We start from the raw sequence: 15,849 nt of genomic DNA, 5'->3' as shown, positions 1-15,849 counted from the left end.
ATGTCAGAAGGGGGCAGTTCCAGAAAGGAAGACTTTCTGGCTTTGATTTACCCACCATAGAGTCAGCGTACTTGATGGCAGATTCATTATCCAGTTTCAAGTTATTTGTTCAGAAAAGTGAAGCAGAAAAGCTAGAAGCCATGGTGGTTTAGTTTCAGCTGATAAAACATTACCTAAAAAAAAAAAACAGGTTAGGCAATCACACAATTGATGATGAATTTGGGTCATGATTATTCAAAGAAGCAGGACTGTGGAGACAGTGTAACAGTTCTACGAATGATTTTGATGCCCGAGACTCTGAGGTCCCAGGTTCAGTCTCCAGCATCACCAGAAACTAGAGCTGAACAGTGCTATATTCTCTCTCACTCTGTATCTTTATCTATATATCTCTTTCATTAAAATAAATCTTAAAATATATTTAGCAAAGAAATGATAAATTACTTCTATTCCAGTCCTCAAACCCCAAGGAAGAGGGAAAACCCAATAGAGGTTTCTCTCTCTCTCTCTGGCCAGGGATATGACTGACAGAGGAACACAGAGGAAAATGGAATGGCTGGGTGAGTCTAGGGCAGGGAACAGTCCATCAGCTGAATCTCGACTTACAGTCGGTGGAAATAAATAAGCAAGTTGCTAAGTAAATGAGAAGTAGACCAGTAAGTCACAGGGTTAATGCAGAAGAGACAAGCAAACTGTGAAGTCTTGAGAGCAGCAAGCAAGGCTAGGACAGTAGGATTACAGTTGGCATCTTCTCACACAGATGTGGTGGTGTCCTCACCCACCATGACCCCTGGACGCCTTCTCACTGCCCACACATGGACTCCAGACTCCTCAGTGACGCTCAATGACCGACCCACCTGATCTACTCTCAGTCTTCCTAATCTTCCCTTCCCTCTCTTTATAGCCACAAACAGCCACAGAACTTGTAGCGATGTTCAAAATAGCACCTCACACTCTTTTTTTTTTTTTTTTTTTTTTACACAGAGACAGAGGAGGCAGAGGGAGAGGGAGAGAGAGCAGCAGTGAAACATCCTTCACTGCAGTGGTACTGGGCTCAAACCTGGGTTGTTCACATTGCAAGGCAGTGCACTACTCTACTGAGCTGTTCCTCAGCCCCACTTCACACGCTGATGCCTTTTGCTTTTATTATTTGTGATGTCTATAACTTAATATTCTCCTTTTGCGAAACCTCTCCTTTGTGTATTTCATTTCATCTGAAATCCTGCACAGATCATTGCCTTTGGTGAAATAAGTAGTATAGCTGGATGACCCAGTTCTCACCATCTGTTTGGAAAACACCAATTAAAATCTACTCACTTGATAAGGTGCTTGCTTTTGCCAAGTGCACAGCCCAGGTTCAAATCACAAGCACACCACATAGATGGTTCAAATCACAAGCACATATGCGGTCTACTCCTCCCCCACCCCCAATCTCAATCTGAAAAGTGTCTGCCCTTGAAGACAAAGGGAACTTGTTGTACTTATATCTGTATTTTCACAATTACCCTGGGCCAAAGTCACTGTTTTCTGTAAAAATGATCAATCTAGTTTATGTGACGTGGAAGAAAATAATCATTATCAGAATTATTTATGCCCTGAGGTTTTAAGGGCTGCATGATATTTCAATCCAAAAGTGACAGTATTTTAATAACTAGATTGATCGATTTAAACAACTAGATGAAAAGTAAATGTGAAGTATTGACATTACTTAACACCTCTGTGAACACTTAGTAAGTAGGGGGTGGGTGGTGGCGCATCTGGTTGAGCGCACATGTTACAATGCACAAGGACCCAGGTTCAAGCCCCAGATCCCCACTTGCAGGGGGAAAGCTTCACAAGTGGTGAAGCTGTCTGTCTCTCTCTATCTCCCCCTTCCCTCTCAATTTCTGGTTGTCTATACAATAAACAAATGGAGATAATTAAAAAAATAATAAAAATTTAAATGAATACTTAGTAAAAGGATTAAGTAAAAGATTTGAAGTAAACTCCAAAACTGAGTGATGAGTTAAAAGTGAATTTCAGTGATTGGTCTATGAAGTAGTCAGGTTCTAAAAGGCAGGAGTCACCATCCTGCTTGAGACTGTGTTCTAATAAAATCATAAATCAGGATACCATTTGTCAGTTCAGACAACTGTTGGTTTAGAAACAGATTATATTCCTAATGCTCTTAGTTGTTCATAACTTGGAGAACATTTCCCCTATGTAAAAAAGTTCAGGGGGTCAGGCAGTGGTGCAGCGGGTTAAGCGCACATGGTGCGAAGCGTAAGGATCCCGGTTCAAGCCCCCGGCTCCCCACCTGGCAGGAATCTGTGAGGCAAGTCTGCAGGTGTGTCTGTCTTTCTCTCCCCCTCTCTGTCTTCCCCTCCTCTCTCCATTAAATAAAAATAAATAAAGTTCACCCAATTTTGATACAATTAATAGAAGTTTTTCTTCACTTTGTGGGGGAAAACTTCCTTACCATTTTCAAAGTATATTAAAATAATAAAATAGGAATCAAAATACATAGTCAAGTATATCATCTTTTAAGGTTTAATTTTTTTGCTACAAAAGTAATGTTCTGGTAGCACCTTTTTAGCTTTTATCACCAACTATTTTATTTATAGAGAATAATTTCCCATTAGACATATTACTGCAGCAAATTCTAACACAACTATTTATCATGGAAATCTGCTGAGTAGTTCCCGGAGGTAAAATCAGTTTTACCTGTTAAACATTCATTTGAATTATAATCTTCATTGAAGTTCATCTGAAATATTGTGTTTTAGTACCCTTTTTTCTGGTGCTAGTGAAATTTTAAAATGTGGTTTGCATTTAGCTGGGTTTTTTTTTTCCTTTGGTCTAACTATACAAGTGTTGTTGGAATGTATTTGTGGGAGGCCTTAATGGCAAGAATTAAAGCTACAGCAGTTGTAACTTTCATGTCATAGATCAGACAGTTGATACAAGATGCTATACAGTGTACTGCAAGTGTTATGTCTGCTTGACTTGTGAGGACACGGAAACCCACGTGCAGGCATTTGCCTGAGTCAGACAATGAGTTTTCTACCAAGCTTTAAAATGCTGACTTATCTGCAATACCCATGATCTTGACACTTCCAGGTGTATTAGATGCTTTTGAAAAAGAAAGAACTTGAGTTGCAGATGTTCTAAATGTCTGCTTCTAGGTGTCAGAGAACAGTTTGATCACTTTGGTTTGGAGAGATGAATCATGCTGAGAGCAGTGGAGAGTAAGCTATTCAGACGTGACCTCTTGGACTTGGAGTCATCAAGCATCCTACCATAGGCTGATTCCCAAATTCTCGCCCTCCCCCAACTCTAGAATTGTTCAATGAAGCAGGAATTGTAGGGAGGTCTAGGACAGAGCATGTCTCATCTGGCTGATTAGTAGCGCCACAGAATTGGAGAAGTAAGCCTTATGGATCAATGTAAACAAAACAACAACAACAACAAAAATTCACCGCCAGTGCCAGACCTGGGTAAACAGAGATGAGGAAGATTTAAGCATGGAGCAGGAGTAGTGTCTTGAGATAGACATGTCGATTATGAAAACTGACGGGTGACCCTTTCTCCTTCCCTTATAAGCGCTTGGTGAGCATTGAAAGGGTGATGACAAATTAGCCAGGCTAAGGAGGATCTGAGGCCTAAAAGAAGAGCAGGAAGCACATCAGCCCGGAGAGCAGCCTTCATGTTAAGCTTACGGTGCCTTTGGAATAAATCCGCAGTGTTGGCACCAGTGCCACCATGTGAGAGTCATGGCAGCAAGAAACACAGTAATCTAATGGGGTTGGAGCCCCTGCTCCCCACCTGCAGGGGGGACACTTCATGGGTGGTGAGGCAGGTCTGCAGGTGTCTAGCTTTCTTTATCTGCCCCATCCCTCTCAATTTCTTTCTGCCCTATCAAATAAAATGGGGGGGGGGGGAGATGGGCCTCCAGGGGCAGTGGATAAGATTCATAGTGCCACCTCCAAACCCCAGCTGATCCTGGAGGCAAAATAAATAAATAAATAAATGAATACTGGGTAAGCACCTAGGAAGACTTACTCATTTTTCTGGAAGATTAACTAGATCCACTTTTCTATTTTTTTCCTTTATCCCCTTACTGGAAGCGGTGGTGTGATGGTTTACAGTGTATTTGTTGACACACGGCTACAGTTTCTCTCGTCTGCCTGTGAAAGGTGTCCGCAGAGCACGCTCCCCCCGACTCAGCCGCTTCTCCTCCATCTTGCGGCAGGACTCACTGGGGAGAGAGAACAGCCGGTCCCGCTCTGCCACTCGCATGTGGTGCCGGGGCTCAGACCCTGTGCTCCACGCAGGCAAGGCGTGCACTCTCCACTGAGCCACCTGTCTAATCCAGAACTTTTCAGATTGGCTCTTGGGGAATCTTGAGGACAAGTCATCCTTTGAAAAGATGTTTCTGGTTAGACTGCACTGGGTCAAAGTAACAGCCCACGTCTGAGGTCTTTAAACCAACAGGTTGTCTTAGTGAGTTTTGTGAATTTCCGACAAAAAATGTCTGTTTTCATCCTTGTGTCTTAATAGTGCACTGAGTCTAACCAGTGATCCTCAGTGCGTGGCCACTGGAACTGCACCACCAACATTCCCTGGGAGTTTAGACATGTTGGGTGGGGTCTGAGAGCCACCAAGTTCATGGACTTTAAGGACAGAGAACTAGCTCGGAATCTCACCGCTGCCATTTAAAGTCTGTGAATGTGATATTTTCTATCTATAAAGTAAAAAATAATAACCCAGGAGTGTTGTAGAGATTGGTTAACCTACTTTAAATAAAGTGGCTAACGTTGTGCCTACCTAGCACATGGCAGGCTTCAGATAAATGGCAGCTACCATTACTACTGTAGTTTCTTTAAAATTTTTTATTACCTGTATTTCTTGATTAATGAGAGACAGCCAGAAATCAAGAGAGAAGGGGGTGGAGGGAGGGAGAGAGAGAGAGACAGAGAGACACCTGCAGCACTGCTCCACCACTCACAGAGCTTTCCCCCTGAAGGTGGGGACCAGGGGTGCAAACCTGGGCCCTTGCGTACTATAATGTGAGTGCTTCACCAGGTGCGTCACCACCCGGCCTCATCTTATGTTTATATTTAAGCCATCTTCCCCGATGAAGCTAGCTGCTTTGAGTTACTCAGTGGAGACATATTGATGCTTTTCCTTTTAGATGCACATGCTGGAAACGTCAAGGACGTCTATGGACTCAGGGGTCAAGTGGAGCACAAGGTCGCCTTCCTGAGGACCCATGTGCCCAGAGAGATGAAGCTCGTGCTCATTGGCCATTCAGTGGGCTCCTACTTTTCACTTCAGGTTTTGAAGCAGGCGCCTGAGCTCCCTGTAAGTACGACTCTCCAGGTGGCTGGAGGTGCTTCGGCTACTCTTTGACGAACCATCCTCAGCCTCCCTTTGCGCCTCTGTCTCTTCTCATAGAATAGGGAGACTGACAGCTGATGGCTGCCTTGATCCTTATCTTCAGTTTACTGTAGATCTCTGCGACTGTTTGTTCATGACGTTTCCATGATGTAAACGTATAAAAATCATCATAATAATAATAATTCTGAGGGGCCGTGTGGTGGCGCACCTGGTTGAATGCACAAGTCCCAATGCGCAAGGACTCAGGTTAAAGCCCCGAGTGGTGAAGCTGGTCTGCAGGTGTCTGTCTGTCTGTCTTTCTCCCTGCAGGCGTCTGTCTGTCTTTCTCCCTGCAGGCGTCTCTCTGTCTTTCTCCCTGCAGGCGTCTGTCTGTCTTTCTCCCTGCAGGCGTCTCTCTGTCTTTCTCCCTGCAGGCGTCTGTCTGTCTTTCTCCCTGCAGGCGTCTGTCTGTCTTTCTCCCTGCAGGCGTCTCTCTGTCTTTCTCCCTGCAGGCGTCTGTCTGTCTTTCTCCCTGCAGGCGTCTCTCTGTCTTTCTCCCTGCAGGCGTCTCTCTGTCTTTCTCCCTGCAGGCGTCTCTCTGTCTTTCTCCCTGCAGGTGTCTCTCTGTCTTTCTTCCTGCAGGCGTCTCTCTGTCTTTCTCCCTGCAGGTGTCTCTCTGTCTTTCTCCCTGCAGGTGTCTCTCTGTCTTTCTCCCTCTCTTACCTCTCCCCTCTCAATTTCTGGCTGTGTCTCTCCAATAAATAAAGATAATAAAAATGGAAATAATAATACTGCTGAGGTAGGTAGGGCTTTTTTAGGTGAGTGCCTTTTAATCTAAGATTGTCTGGTCTTAAATTGCACGTAACTTGCTGTCTTTTATAAAGCAACGCTTAAAGACAACAATAAGCTAAGAGCTTGACAGGAATATGTCTTTATTGGGAAAGTATTTTGCACATGTTCAGGCCTCCTTTCTAATGAAGACTACTTATTATCATCGTTATTACTGGCGGTAGACAGCTGTCCTTTTAGAACACTAAATCTTAGTGATCAAAAGTCTGGATCATAAACTTGTTTATGGCTTTGGCGTCTTCTTTGAGATATTCATTCATTTGTACATCCACAAATACTTACTAGATTTTACTTTGCACAGGATACCAAGACCCAAACACCTATTTAAAGTGTCCAGGAAAGTTAGAAATTTCAGGAGACTTCAAAACAAAACTTTATACTTCCACTAACATGTGTCGTGTTAAAGAACTCACTGGCTGGGGGATCAGGCAGTAGTGTAGTGGTTAAGCACACGTGGCATGAAGCGCAAGGACTGGCCTTAGGGTCCCAGTTCAAGCCCCTGGCTCCCTACCTGCTGGGGCAGGGTCATTTCACGGGTGGTGAATCAGGTCTGCGGGTGTCTGTCTGTCTCTCCCCTTCTCTGTCTCCCCTCCTCCCTCGATTTCTCTCTGTCCTATCCAACAACAACAGCAATGACTACAATAATGAAGACAGCAACAAGGGTAACAACAAGGGCAACAAAATGGGAAAAGTGGCCTCCAGGAGCGGTGGATTCGTAGTGCGGGCACCAAGCCCCAGCAATAACCTTGGAGACAAAAAAAAAAAAAGACCAAAACAAGTCACTGGCTGGGTGCACTTCATAGCAGAATTTATTTCTTATTCAATACATGTGTCAGACCCTGTGCTGTGAAGGAATCTCTGTGGATAAGACAGTCTTCCCACAGTGTGAGAGAAAGGCCTCTCAGTGGCTAATACACCAAGAGAACTCGAGGTCTGCGGGAGGACACAGGCTGATCCATGGGGGGAGTGGGGAACGACCACTCTCAGGATGGGGAGGGGCTCATTCATGAAATAGCCTTGTGCTGTGGCTTTAACTATTCCTGCTCTGTGTGGTAAAGCATCTCTGTTCTCTAAACAGGGGATGAGTCTCTTCATTTGGTTTTTGAAGTCCTTCAAGGTTTACTAAGACGGATCTGTCCTTTCTGGGTTTCGTTTGCTGCACGTTGTCCACTTTGCATGTGAAGTTCTGTCGTCTCTAGTGTGTATGGGAAACAGGTGTTCGCGGCCATCTTGAACCCTTCTCTCACTTTGGGAGCATGATTTCTTGAGGTTAATTGCACTTCAAATGACTTCTTCAGCTCCATAACTTTCTTTTTTTAACATTTTTTTAATTTTTAAAATCTTTTTATTTTATTTATTATTGGATAGAGACAGGGAAATTGAGAGGGGAGGGGGAGATAGAGAGACAGAGAGACACCTGCAGCCCTGCTTCACCACTTGTGAAGCTTTCCCCCTGCAGGTGGGGACCAGGGGCTTGAACCTGGGTCCTTGTGCACTGTAATGTGAGCGCTTAACCAGGTACACCACCACCTGGCCCCTGCTTCATAACTTTCTAATTATTACTCTACATTCAGCTGTTCCTATCCTTGTAGGAGCAGTTGGGGGAGGGAGGGAGGGACACAAAGATGAAATATAAGATTAACCTCACCTGTTGACAGTGACACAGTTCAGATGGTGACTGTAGAATTTGCAGAGAAATGTGGAGAACCGTGTGTGTGTGTGTGTGTGTGTGTCTGTGTGTGTCTGTGTGTGTGTGTGTGTTTTAAGGTTCTAACCTAGCAAATAGCGCATACATAAGGTCACCCAGGGAGGAGGATAGACATCTGTGAGATATCCCTATTATCCACAGACTTTAATCTGATTTCAATTAACTGCGTTGTTGTAGTCCAGCCCCCAGCCCCCAGCCCTCAGCCCCCAGCCCTCTTTAAACACCTGGTCCAGCTAATATTGTCGGCATGATCCCTGCTCAAGTGTTGAAATTTCAGTGTCTCTGGGCAGCTCTCAGACAGCAGTGCCTGCATGCCTGAAGTCAGCATGACACGCTCCATTTAAGATGCACTTGACAATCAAGTAAGTTTGTATAAGCCAGAGTGTTGCAATCCCTAATCATTTTGCCAAGAATAAGCTAGCTGTTAGGTTTGACAACATATGAAGTGTGATAATAAGAAACTTGTGTCCCCATCTCTCTTCTGTTATTTTGACTGGAATGTTCAACTCCCACAAGATTGTGAGGACATGTGCAGTTAGTAGCTGCTTTTACTTCCTTTTTATTTGGGTCCAGTTCTTTATAATATTTTTTTGTGGCTAATTATATACAACTTTGGTCTTAAACTCATGTGAAGAGACTTAGTGCATATTTTAGACATGTGACTTACATATTTAATGTGATTTTGTGTTTTTTTTTAAGATTTATTTTCGTAGCTGTTTATAGGAAAGAGAGTGAGTCCAGAGCAGAGGTGGAGCCAGGGGACCTCAGGTTGTGCAAGTCCTGTGCTCTGCCAGCTGAGCTATGTTCCTGACTGTCACTTTAATATACTGAAAAGTGTGATTGTGATATATATATATATATATATAGGACTTGCTTCTTCAAGCAAGTTTAGTGCACAGAATTATAGATATTTTTATATGCCTGACAGTACTATTTAGAATCAAGAATTTTAAAAGAAGCTTAAGAAAATGGGTAATGGGGGGTGCTGAGTGATAATACACCTGGTCAGTTGCACACATTACAGTGCACAGGGATCTGGGTTCAAGTCCCCAACCCCCACCTGCAGGGGAAAGCTTCATGAGCGGTGAAGCAGTGCTATGTGTCTCTGTCTCTCTCCCTGTCTATTCCCCCTTCCCTCTAAATTTCTCTCCGTCCTATCAAATAAAAGAGAAAGAATTATTTTTAAAACATTTTTAAAAAATAAAATAGGCAACTGGAATGTTAAATAGTCCATAGTAGCGGTCATGACTTATAATAATAAGCACTGTTTTGGGCTAATAGGCTCCTAGAACTGAATTGAGCTCTAGAGACATCCCAGGCACATCTTTCATTTTATTGTTGGGAATGGGGTGGGGGGAGGAGGAAAAAGTGCTTTGCCAGGATTTATCCTTGACTCTTGGTCTGCACCCAAGCGTACTCTGTCTTCCCTTTTGAAGACCAAGAGCCAAAGCCGGTTATCCTGAGATCACCAGGCTATGAGAGAGCCCAGGCTGACCACAGAGAGCCATGGGAATGCTAGTCCTGAGTAAAACCATCATGTAGGAGTGCCTACTTCTGAATTCAACAGAGAGAGTGACAGCAGTCAACCCCACGTCTAGCAGAACCCTGTGAATCCCCGGTCCACAGACTCAGAAAAAAAACAAAATCATTGTCGTTTCAAACTACAGGGTATATTATGCATCGGTGGATAACTGAGAAATTAAAAATTAAGTTTGGAAAACTGGGAAAAGCAAAGTTATAAATAGGTTGCCAAGAACAAAAACCGAAGATTTCTGCTGTCAGTAATAGGGTGGCCGCTGATGAGCTCCAAGCGGACATTTTTAGTGAGATAATGGAAGGAAGTGGCAGAATGTTGGATGATGAACAGTGATCCAGGAGTTGACGCAGTGAAGGAAGGAGACAAAATGCTAGGTCAAGGAAGAAGCTGGTCAAGGGAACATTGCTGTCCTGTAAATGGAAGAGAATGTGACCTGCGCAGAGGACACCATTCAGTAGTTGACACAGGAAGAGATGCTGGAAGTCAAAAAGAGGAATAAGAACATTGGCCAGAGCCAGTTTCTTTCTGTTTGTCTTTTTGTTTGTTTTCTTAGGGAGGTAATGAGTTACACGCCCGTTGTCTGTCGCGACTGCAGTTTCTCATATTTCCCTCATAGTTGTCGAAACACCACTCTCACCAGCCAGCCCAGTCTTCTTCCAGCATTGTGCGTTGTGTCTCTCTCTGCTTGCCTCTCACATGCTTGGCCTGCTGTCTAATCCAAATTTGCCTTTCCCTCCTCTTTTGCTTAAGTTCCTATAGGTGAGATTGTCTAATGTTTGTCCTTCTGCTTCTGATCGATTTCACTTAAAAATGATTTCCTGCAAGATGAAGCAAAGGCAGTGAGTTCATAATTTTTAAGAAAGGCAGTATTACACTGCATATATACACTACAACTTTCTTAACACTTCATCCGTCATTGGGTGTCTGGGTTGGTGCCATGTTTGGCCTATTACGAACAATGCTGCTATGAATATAGGAATGCAGAGATCTTGAAGGGTGTGTGTGTGTCTGTGTGTGTGTCTGTGTAATAAATTTCTAGGAGTGTGATTGTCAAGTCATAGGGTAAGCTCATTTGTTTTTTTTATTGTATTTGCCATTAACAGTTTATGACACGATTGTCTGATTACAATGCACAGTTCCACACCACACTTACCACCAGAGCTCTGTATCCCCACCTTCCCACCTTCCCACCTTCCAAAGGTCACCACAGAGTTCTTAGAAGTCTGACAGACAGTTTGCTTGCATCTGTTTTGTTCGGATATTTTTTGTTTTGGGCAAGTTCGTGTAAATCAGATCTCTAGATTCCAAATATGAATGAAACCACCTGGTACTTGTCTTTCTTCTCTCTACTTATTTCTCAGAGCATAATCACCTCCAGTCCCATCCATTTTATCCCAAAGGACACATATCATCTTTTTTGATTGCAGAGTAGTATTCCAGCAAACAATAAGCCCCCTGTTGCGTTGGGCTTGATGAGATCCTATTCTCCTTATCATTTCTGTACTCATTCAAGTCTGCAGGTGTATACTAACCTGCTTGTTCTCTCCATCTCCCCCCCTCCTGAGTCACCCAGAATTTCCCACTGAAACCCAGATACATGGAAAGTTTCAACTTTTCAACTTCAGCCATTTTCTAGTTATCTGCATAAATATATATATATATATATATATATATATATATATATATATATATATATTTTAATCCTGAAATTGCTTTCAAAGTGGAAAAATCGTGTGGGCTTTTTTCATCTTTTCATAACTCAAAAACTATTTAATATATTTTTCTCAAACTTTGCAAGAAAAAAAAATCACCTTTGGGCTGAAACCAAGCATGGAAAATTTCACCACAAAGGGCTCATTTTTGGGAAAGCTGCAAGAAAGTGAAAACAGGGCTTTATAATAGAACATTCTTCATGCATGTTAATACTGAGTACTTAAAAAAAAATACTGAGTCCTTTATCTAATGCATTTCATCTGAGAATTTCTGAACACGTTCAGATTTAAATATCAAGCCACACTAACATGTGTGTATATGCGATTACACACACACACACACACACACACACACACACACACACACACCAGATGTGGAAACTACCACCCCTGCCCCATTCTCTCAAAGATCCAGTAGTATATTGGGAGTTAGTGAGGTGTGTTTAAAGACGCAGGTAGAACAAATGAAAACAAGTGACTGCTAGCCAGAGAAAGTCTTACACTTCCAGGGGCCGGCTGGTGGCGCACCTGGTCGGTCGTGTGCACATGTTACAATGCGCAGCAGTCAGGATTCAAGCCCCCCGGTTCCCACTTGCAGGGAGAAAGCTTTGAGTGGCAAAGCAGTGCTGCAGGTGTCTCTGTCTCTCTCCCTCTCTGTGTTCCCCTACCCCCTCAATTCCTGGCTATCTCTATCCAATAAATAAATAAAGATATTTTTTTTAAAAAATTAAAAATGTCTTAGACTTTCAGCTTAAACATATTTGTTTAATCCCTACCTCTTCCTAGCCCAGGAGCAGTTGTGAGTAGATTATAACAGATAACAGTGTGTTGGTCTGCTTGTAAGACCCCTTCTGTTTTGATCATCACATTAGGTTTGCTTGCATTGCTTAACACTGTGGTCTATTTACATAATCACTGCTTTACCTGAGACCCGCCCTGCCTACAGGGCACTGGTTTAATCCCCACTGCTTAGATGCAAGCTTGATACTTCTGAGCTCACACTTTTTCCTTCTCCCCACCCCCTATCCTGCGTACTTCCTCTTCCGACCTGACACTTCCACCTCAGGAGATATAAAGGACAGGATTCTCTAATGAAGAGAGATTAGACTGATTGCACTGCATCCCCGCTCATCAATAAAGATTGAACTGCGTTCCCAGCTCAGCCATGAGTCTGTCTCCCACCCACGAAGTTAGCCCGGCAACAGTGGATGCTGATTCAGATAGCCAACCCAGTAGTTTTCAAAGCAGTATCAGCATCATCTGGAATATAGTTAAAATTGCAAATTATCGGGCTCTACCTGGGCCTTCTGAACCCAAAACTCTAGAACTGGGTCCATCCACCTGTGTTTTTTGCTTGTTCATTTGTCTCCTTTTTAAGAAGGTTTGCTTAGGAAAAGAATGATTTCCAAGACAGCTGTCGACACTGGTACAGTGTCTTTCCTCCCCGAGACAGATACCTGCACACCACTCCCACCACCAGCTTAAGCCCTCCTCTGCCATCCTGTGCTGGGTCCCCAGCCACCTCTCAGCCCCAGTCTGGTTTTGTTTATTTGTCTCTGTTTGCTTGTTTGTCTTCTTTGGATAAAAATAAGAGAGAAATTGAGAGGGAAGGGGAAAATAGATAACGAGAGTGAGAGACACTGCAGCCCTGTTTCACCACTCACGAACGCCCCTCCCCACAGGTGGGGACAGAGGCTTGAACCTGGGTCCTTGTGCACTGTAATGTAGTGTAAATAATAACATATATTCCATCTCACGCTTGAATATATCATTACGCATCTTTTAAAAAGGGCAACTTTGGCCGGGCGTGGTGGCGTGCACGTGTAGTCCCCGCTACGTGGGAGGCTGAGGCTGGAGGGTCGCTTGAGCCCAGGAGTTCCGGGCTGCAGTGCGCTGTGCCGACCGAGCGTCCATATGGTGACCTCCCAGGAGTGGGGGGCCACCAGGTTGAACAGACACATTGCCATGTGCAAGGATCCAGGTTCAAACCCCCAGGCCCCACCTGTGGGGGGGGGAAGCTTCACCTGAAGTGAGGCAGGACTGCAGGTGTCTCTCTGTTTCTCTCCCTCTCCTCCCTTCCCTCTCAAATTCCCCCTATCCTATCTAATAATAATAATAATAATAAATATTCTTTTATATATTTATTTATTTATTCCCTTTTGTTGCCCTTATTGTTTTATTGTTGTAGTTATTATTGTTGTTGTCATCGTTGTTGGATAGGACAGAGAGAAATAGAGAGAGGAGGGGAAGACAGAGAGGAGGAGAGAAAGATAGACACCTGCAGACCTGCTTCACCGCCTGTGAAGCGACTCCCCTGCAGGTGGGGAGCCGGGGTTCGAACCGGGATCCTTATGCTGGTCCTTGTGCTTTGCGCCACCTGCGCTTAACCCGCTGCTCTACAGCCCGACTCCCAATAATAAATATTCTTTTTAAATAAGGAGGATACTTTTTTTTTCCTTTTTCTGCCGTCAGAGTTATCACTGTGGCATGGTGCCTATGTGATGACATCACTGTTCCTGACAGCCATCATTTTTCCTTTTCTTTTCTTTTCTTTTCTTTTCTTTTCTTTTCTTTTCTTTTCTCAGTAGCGACACTACAGCACTGCTACACTACTTGTGATGTTTCTCCCCTTGCAGGTGGAGACCCGGGGCTTGAGCCGGGATCGTCATACATGGTAACATTCGCTCTGTTGGGTGCACCACCATCTAGTCCCCCAAAAGGACAATTCCTTATATAACTGATATCATTAATATACTCAACATTAAAAGTCGTTTTTTTTTTTCTTTTTTGCCTCCAGGGTTATCCCTGTGCTTGGTGCTGCAGTCCGAACCCACTGCTCCTGGAGGCTATCTTTTCCCATTTTGCTGCCCTTGTTGTTACGCTTGTAGTTGTCATTGTTGTCATAAGCTGTTGTCGTTGTTGGATAGAACAGAAAGAAATGGAGAGAGGAGGGGAAGACAGAGAGGAGGAGAGAAAGACAGACACCTGCAGACCTGCTTCACCGCCTGTGAAGTGACTCCCCTGCAGGTGGGGAGCCAGGGGCTCGAACCGGGATCCTTATGCCGGTCCTTGCGCTTTGCAACACCTGCACTTAACTTGCTGCGCTACCGCCCAGCTTCCTAACAGTAAATTTTGATACCGTCAAATACTGTCCATATTCAGACCTTCTTTGGTCCCAAAATCTACCTTATCATTGGTATGCAGGGTTTTCCCTTCACATGCTGTGAATTTCAGGGATGGAGGAAATTTGTTTAAAAGGAAATGTGCCTCTGAACAGAAGTGTACTTCCAGACAATAACTCCTAAGTGTACCAAACTGCTCTGCTCTACAAGTTGCTTCTTAAAGCAGAACTTGAAATTGTGATTCATTTTGAAGAAATTGCTATAACAGATTAGAATTTTATGTAAGTCACTTTAAGGCTAGTCACCTTGTCCCTTGAGTGGCCATACTTCGACTAGAGAAAACAGTGCAACAACTCCTCTTCAAGTCTGCTTAGATTTAAGAAAGAGAGGAAGGAAGGCAGGAAGGCAGGAAGGCAGGAAGGCAGGAAGGCAGGAAGGAAGGAAGGAAGGAAGGAAGGAGGAAGGAAAGAAAAAAGGAAGGAAGGGAAAAAAGAAATTTGAGCTGTCATTTATTATCAATTATTTTGGCATTGTTATTCATTACAGTGTGACTTTTTAGAACACCTAGTCTCCTTGTAGATATACAGATGAATTAGTGGTTAAATTCTTATTAGCTACTTTACTACAATCACACATTTACTGCTATAAGTCCATGGAAATGCGCGGGCCTTAAACCTTTCAGTAAGCTCTGAGAGCGGCTGCTACTGTTTCCATTTTCTGTCTGAGGAGACTGAGACTTGGAAAGAGCAGACGGTAACTTTCCAAGGTTAGACAGCTACTGAGAAAGGGCTAAGATTTGAAGCCACATGTGCCGGACGCCAAAGTCCATGTTCTTATCCATCAGGCTAACTGTTCAGCTTCTGGACATTAGTTTGTAGAAGTCAGTAAAATGAACAGCAACTTCTCAGATGCAGGTACAAAGAGCAGGGGCAGATAATTCACTGAAGAGTAGTTAATAAAATTAGCAAAACGAATATACCTAGCATGATGTGACACAATGCTAAATGAGTTAACATATGGTTGTACTTAACAGTGTTTATTGAACACAGTAGTACTTAACGACGTTTGGTGAGTAGATTTCAACATTAATCAAACGGAGCTGCTACTATTTGCGGTCTAAAAAAAGTCCATGCTGGGTATGTGGAGACTTCTATAAACATTTGTAAACTGGTAAACTCCAGGAGGCTTCAAGTGGTTATAGGTTGGAAGTTAGTTACTGAAGGTGGTGACGACAGTATTTCTGCTTTTTATGATGAGCACGTGTTAGGAGAAGCTACGCCTATGAAAAAAATGTTTCTACCCTTTCAACCTACTAATTCTTTTCTTTGGAATCTATACTAAGAAAAATGATTTCAAAGATAGAGAAAACACTCATAAATAAAAATATAGTAGCCAAACATTGGAAACATCCTCATGTCAGGCTGTAAAGGTAAGATTAAGTAGAGCATATAGTATGCAGCTATTAAAAATTTATTAACAAAAAAATATTCCCATGCTTAAAAGTTATAAAATATTAAGGTTATTAAAACAAAAAAGTATCTGAGCACAGCTATGTAAAAAATAGAC

At 43.3% G+C, this 15,849-nt stretch overlaps 1 protein-coding gene across 2 annotated transcripts in view; it reads left to right on the top strand.

The window, feature by feature from the left end:
• The window catches only part of LDAH (lipid droplet associated hydrolase), a 108,927-nt gene that overhangs the window by 36,233 nt on the left and 56,845 nt on the right, over positions 1–15,849 (top strand). For both annotated transcript variants that reach the window (XM_060186637.1, XM_060186638.1), the window contains exon 3: positions 5,171–5,340. In XM_060186637.1, coding sequence (XP_060042620.1) covers positions 5,171–5,340 — 170 coding nt within the window. The remainder of the gene's footprint in view (positions 1–5,170; positions 5,341–15,849) is intronic.

The sequence above is a fragment of the Erinaceus europaeus genome, chromosome 3 (assembly GCF_950295315.1).
Source record: "Erinaceus europaeus chromosome 3, mEriEur2.1, whole genome shotgun sequence".
In the NCBI taxonomy this organism is placed as follows: domain Eukaryota; kingdom Metazoa; phylum Chordata; class Mammalia; order Eulipotyphla; family Erinaceidae; genus Erinaceus; species Erinaceus europaeus.
The sequence above is the reverse complement of the archived record's forward strand: the minus strand, read 5'-3'. Positions and strand labels throughout refer to the sequence as shown.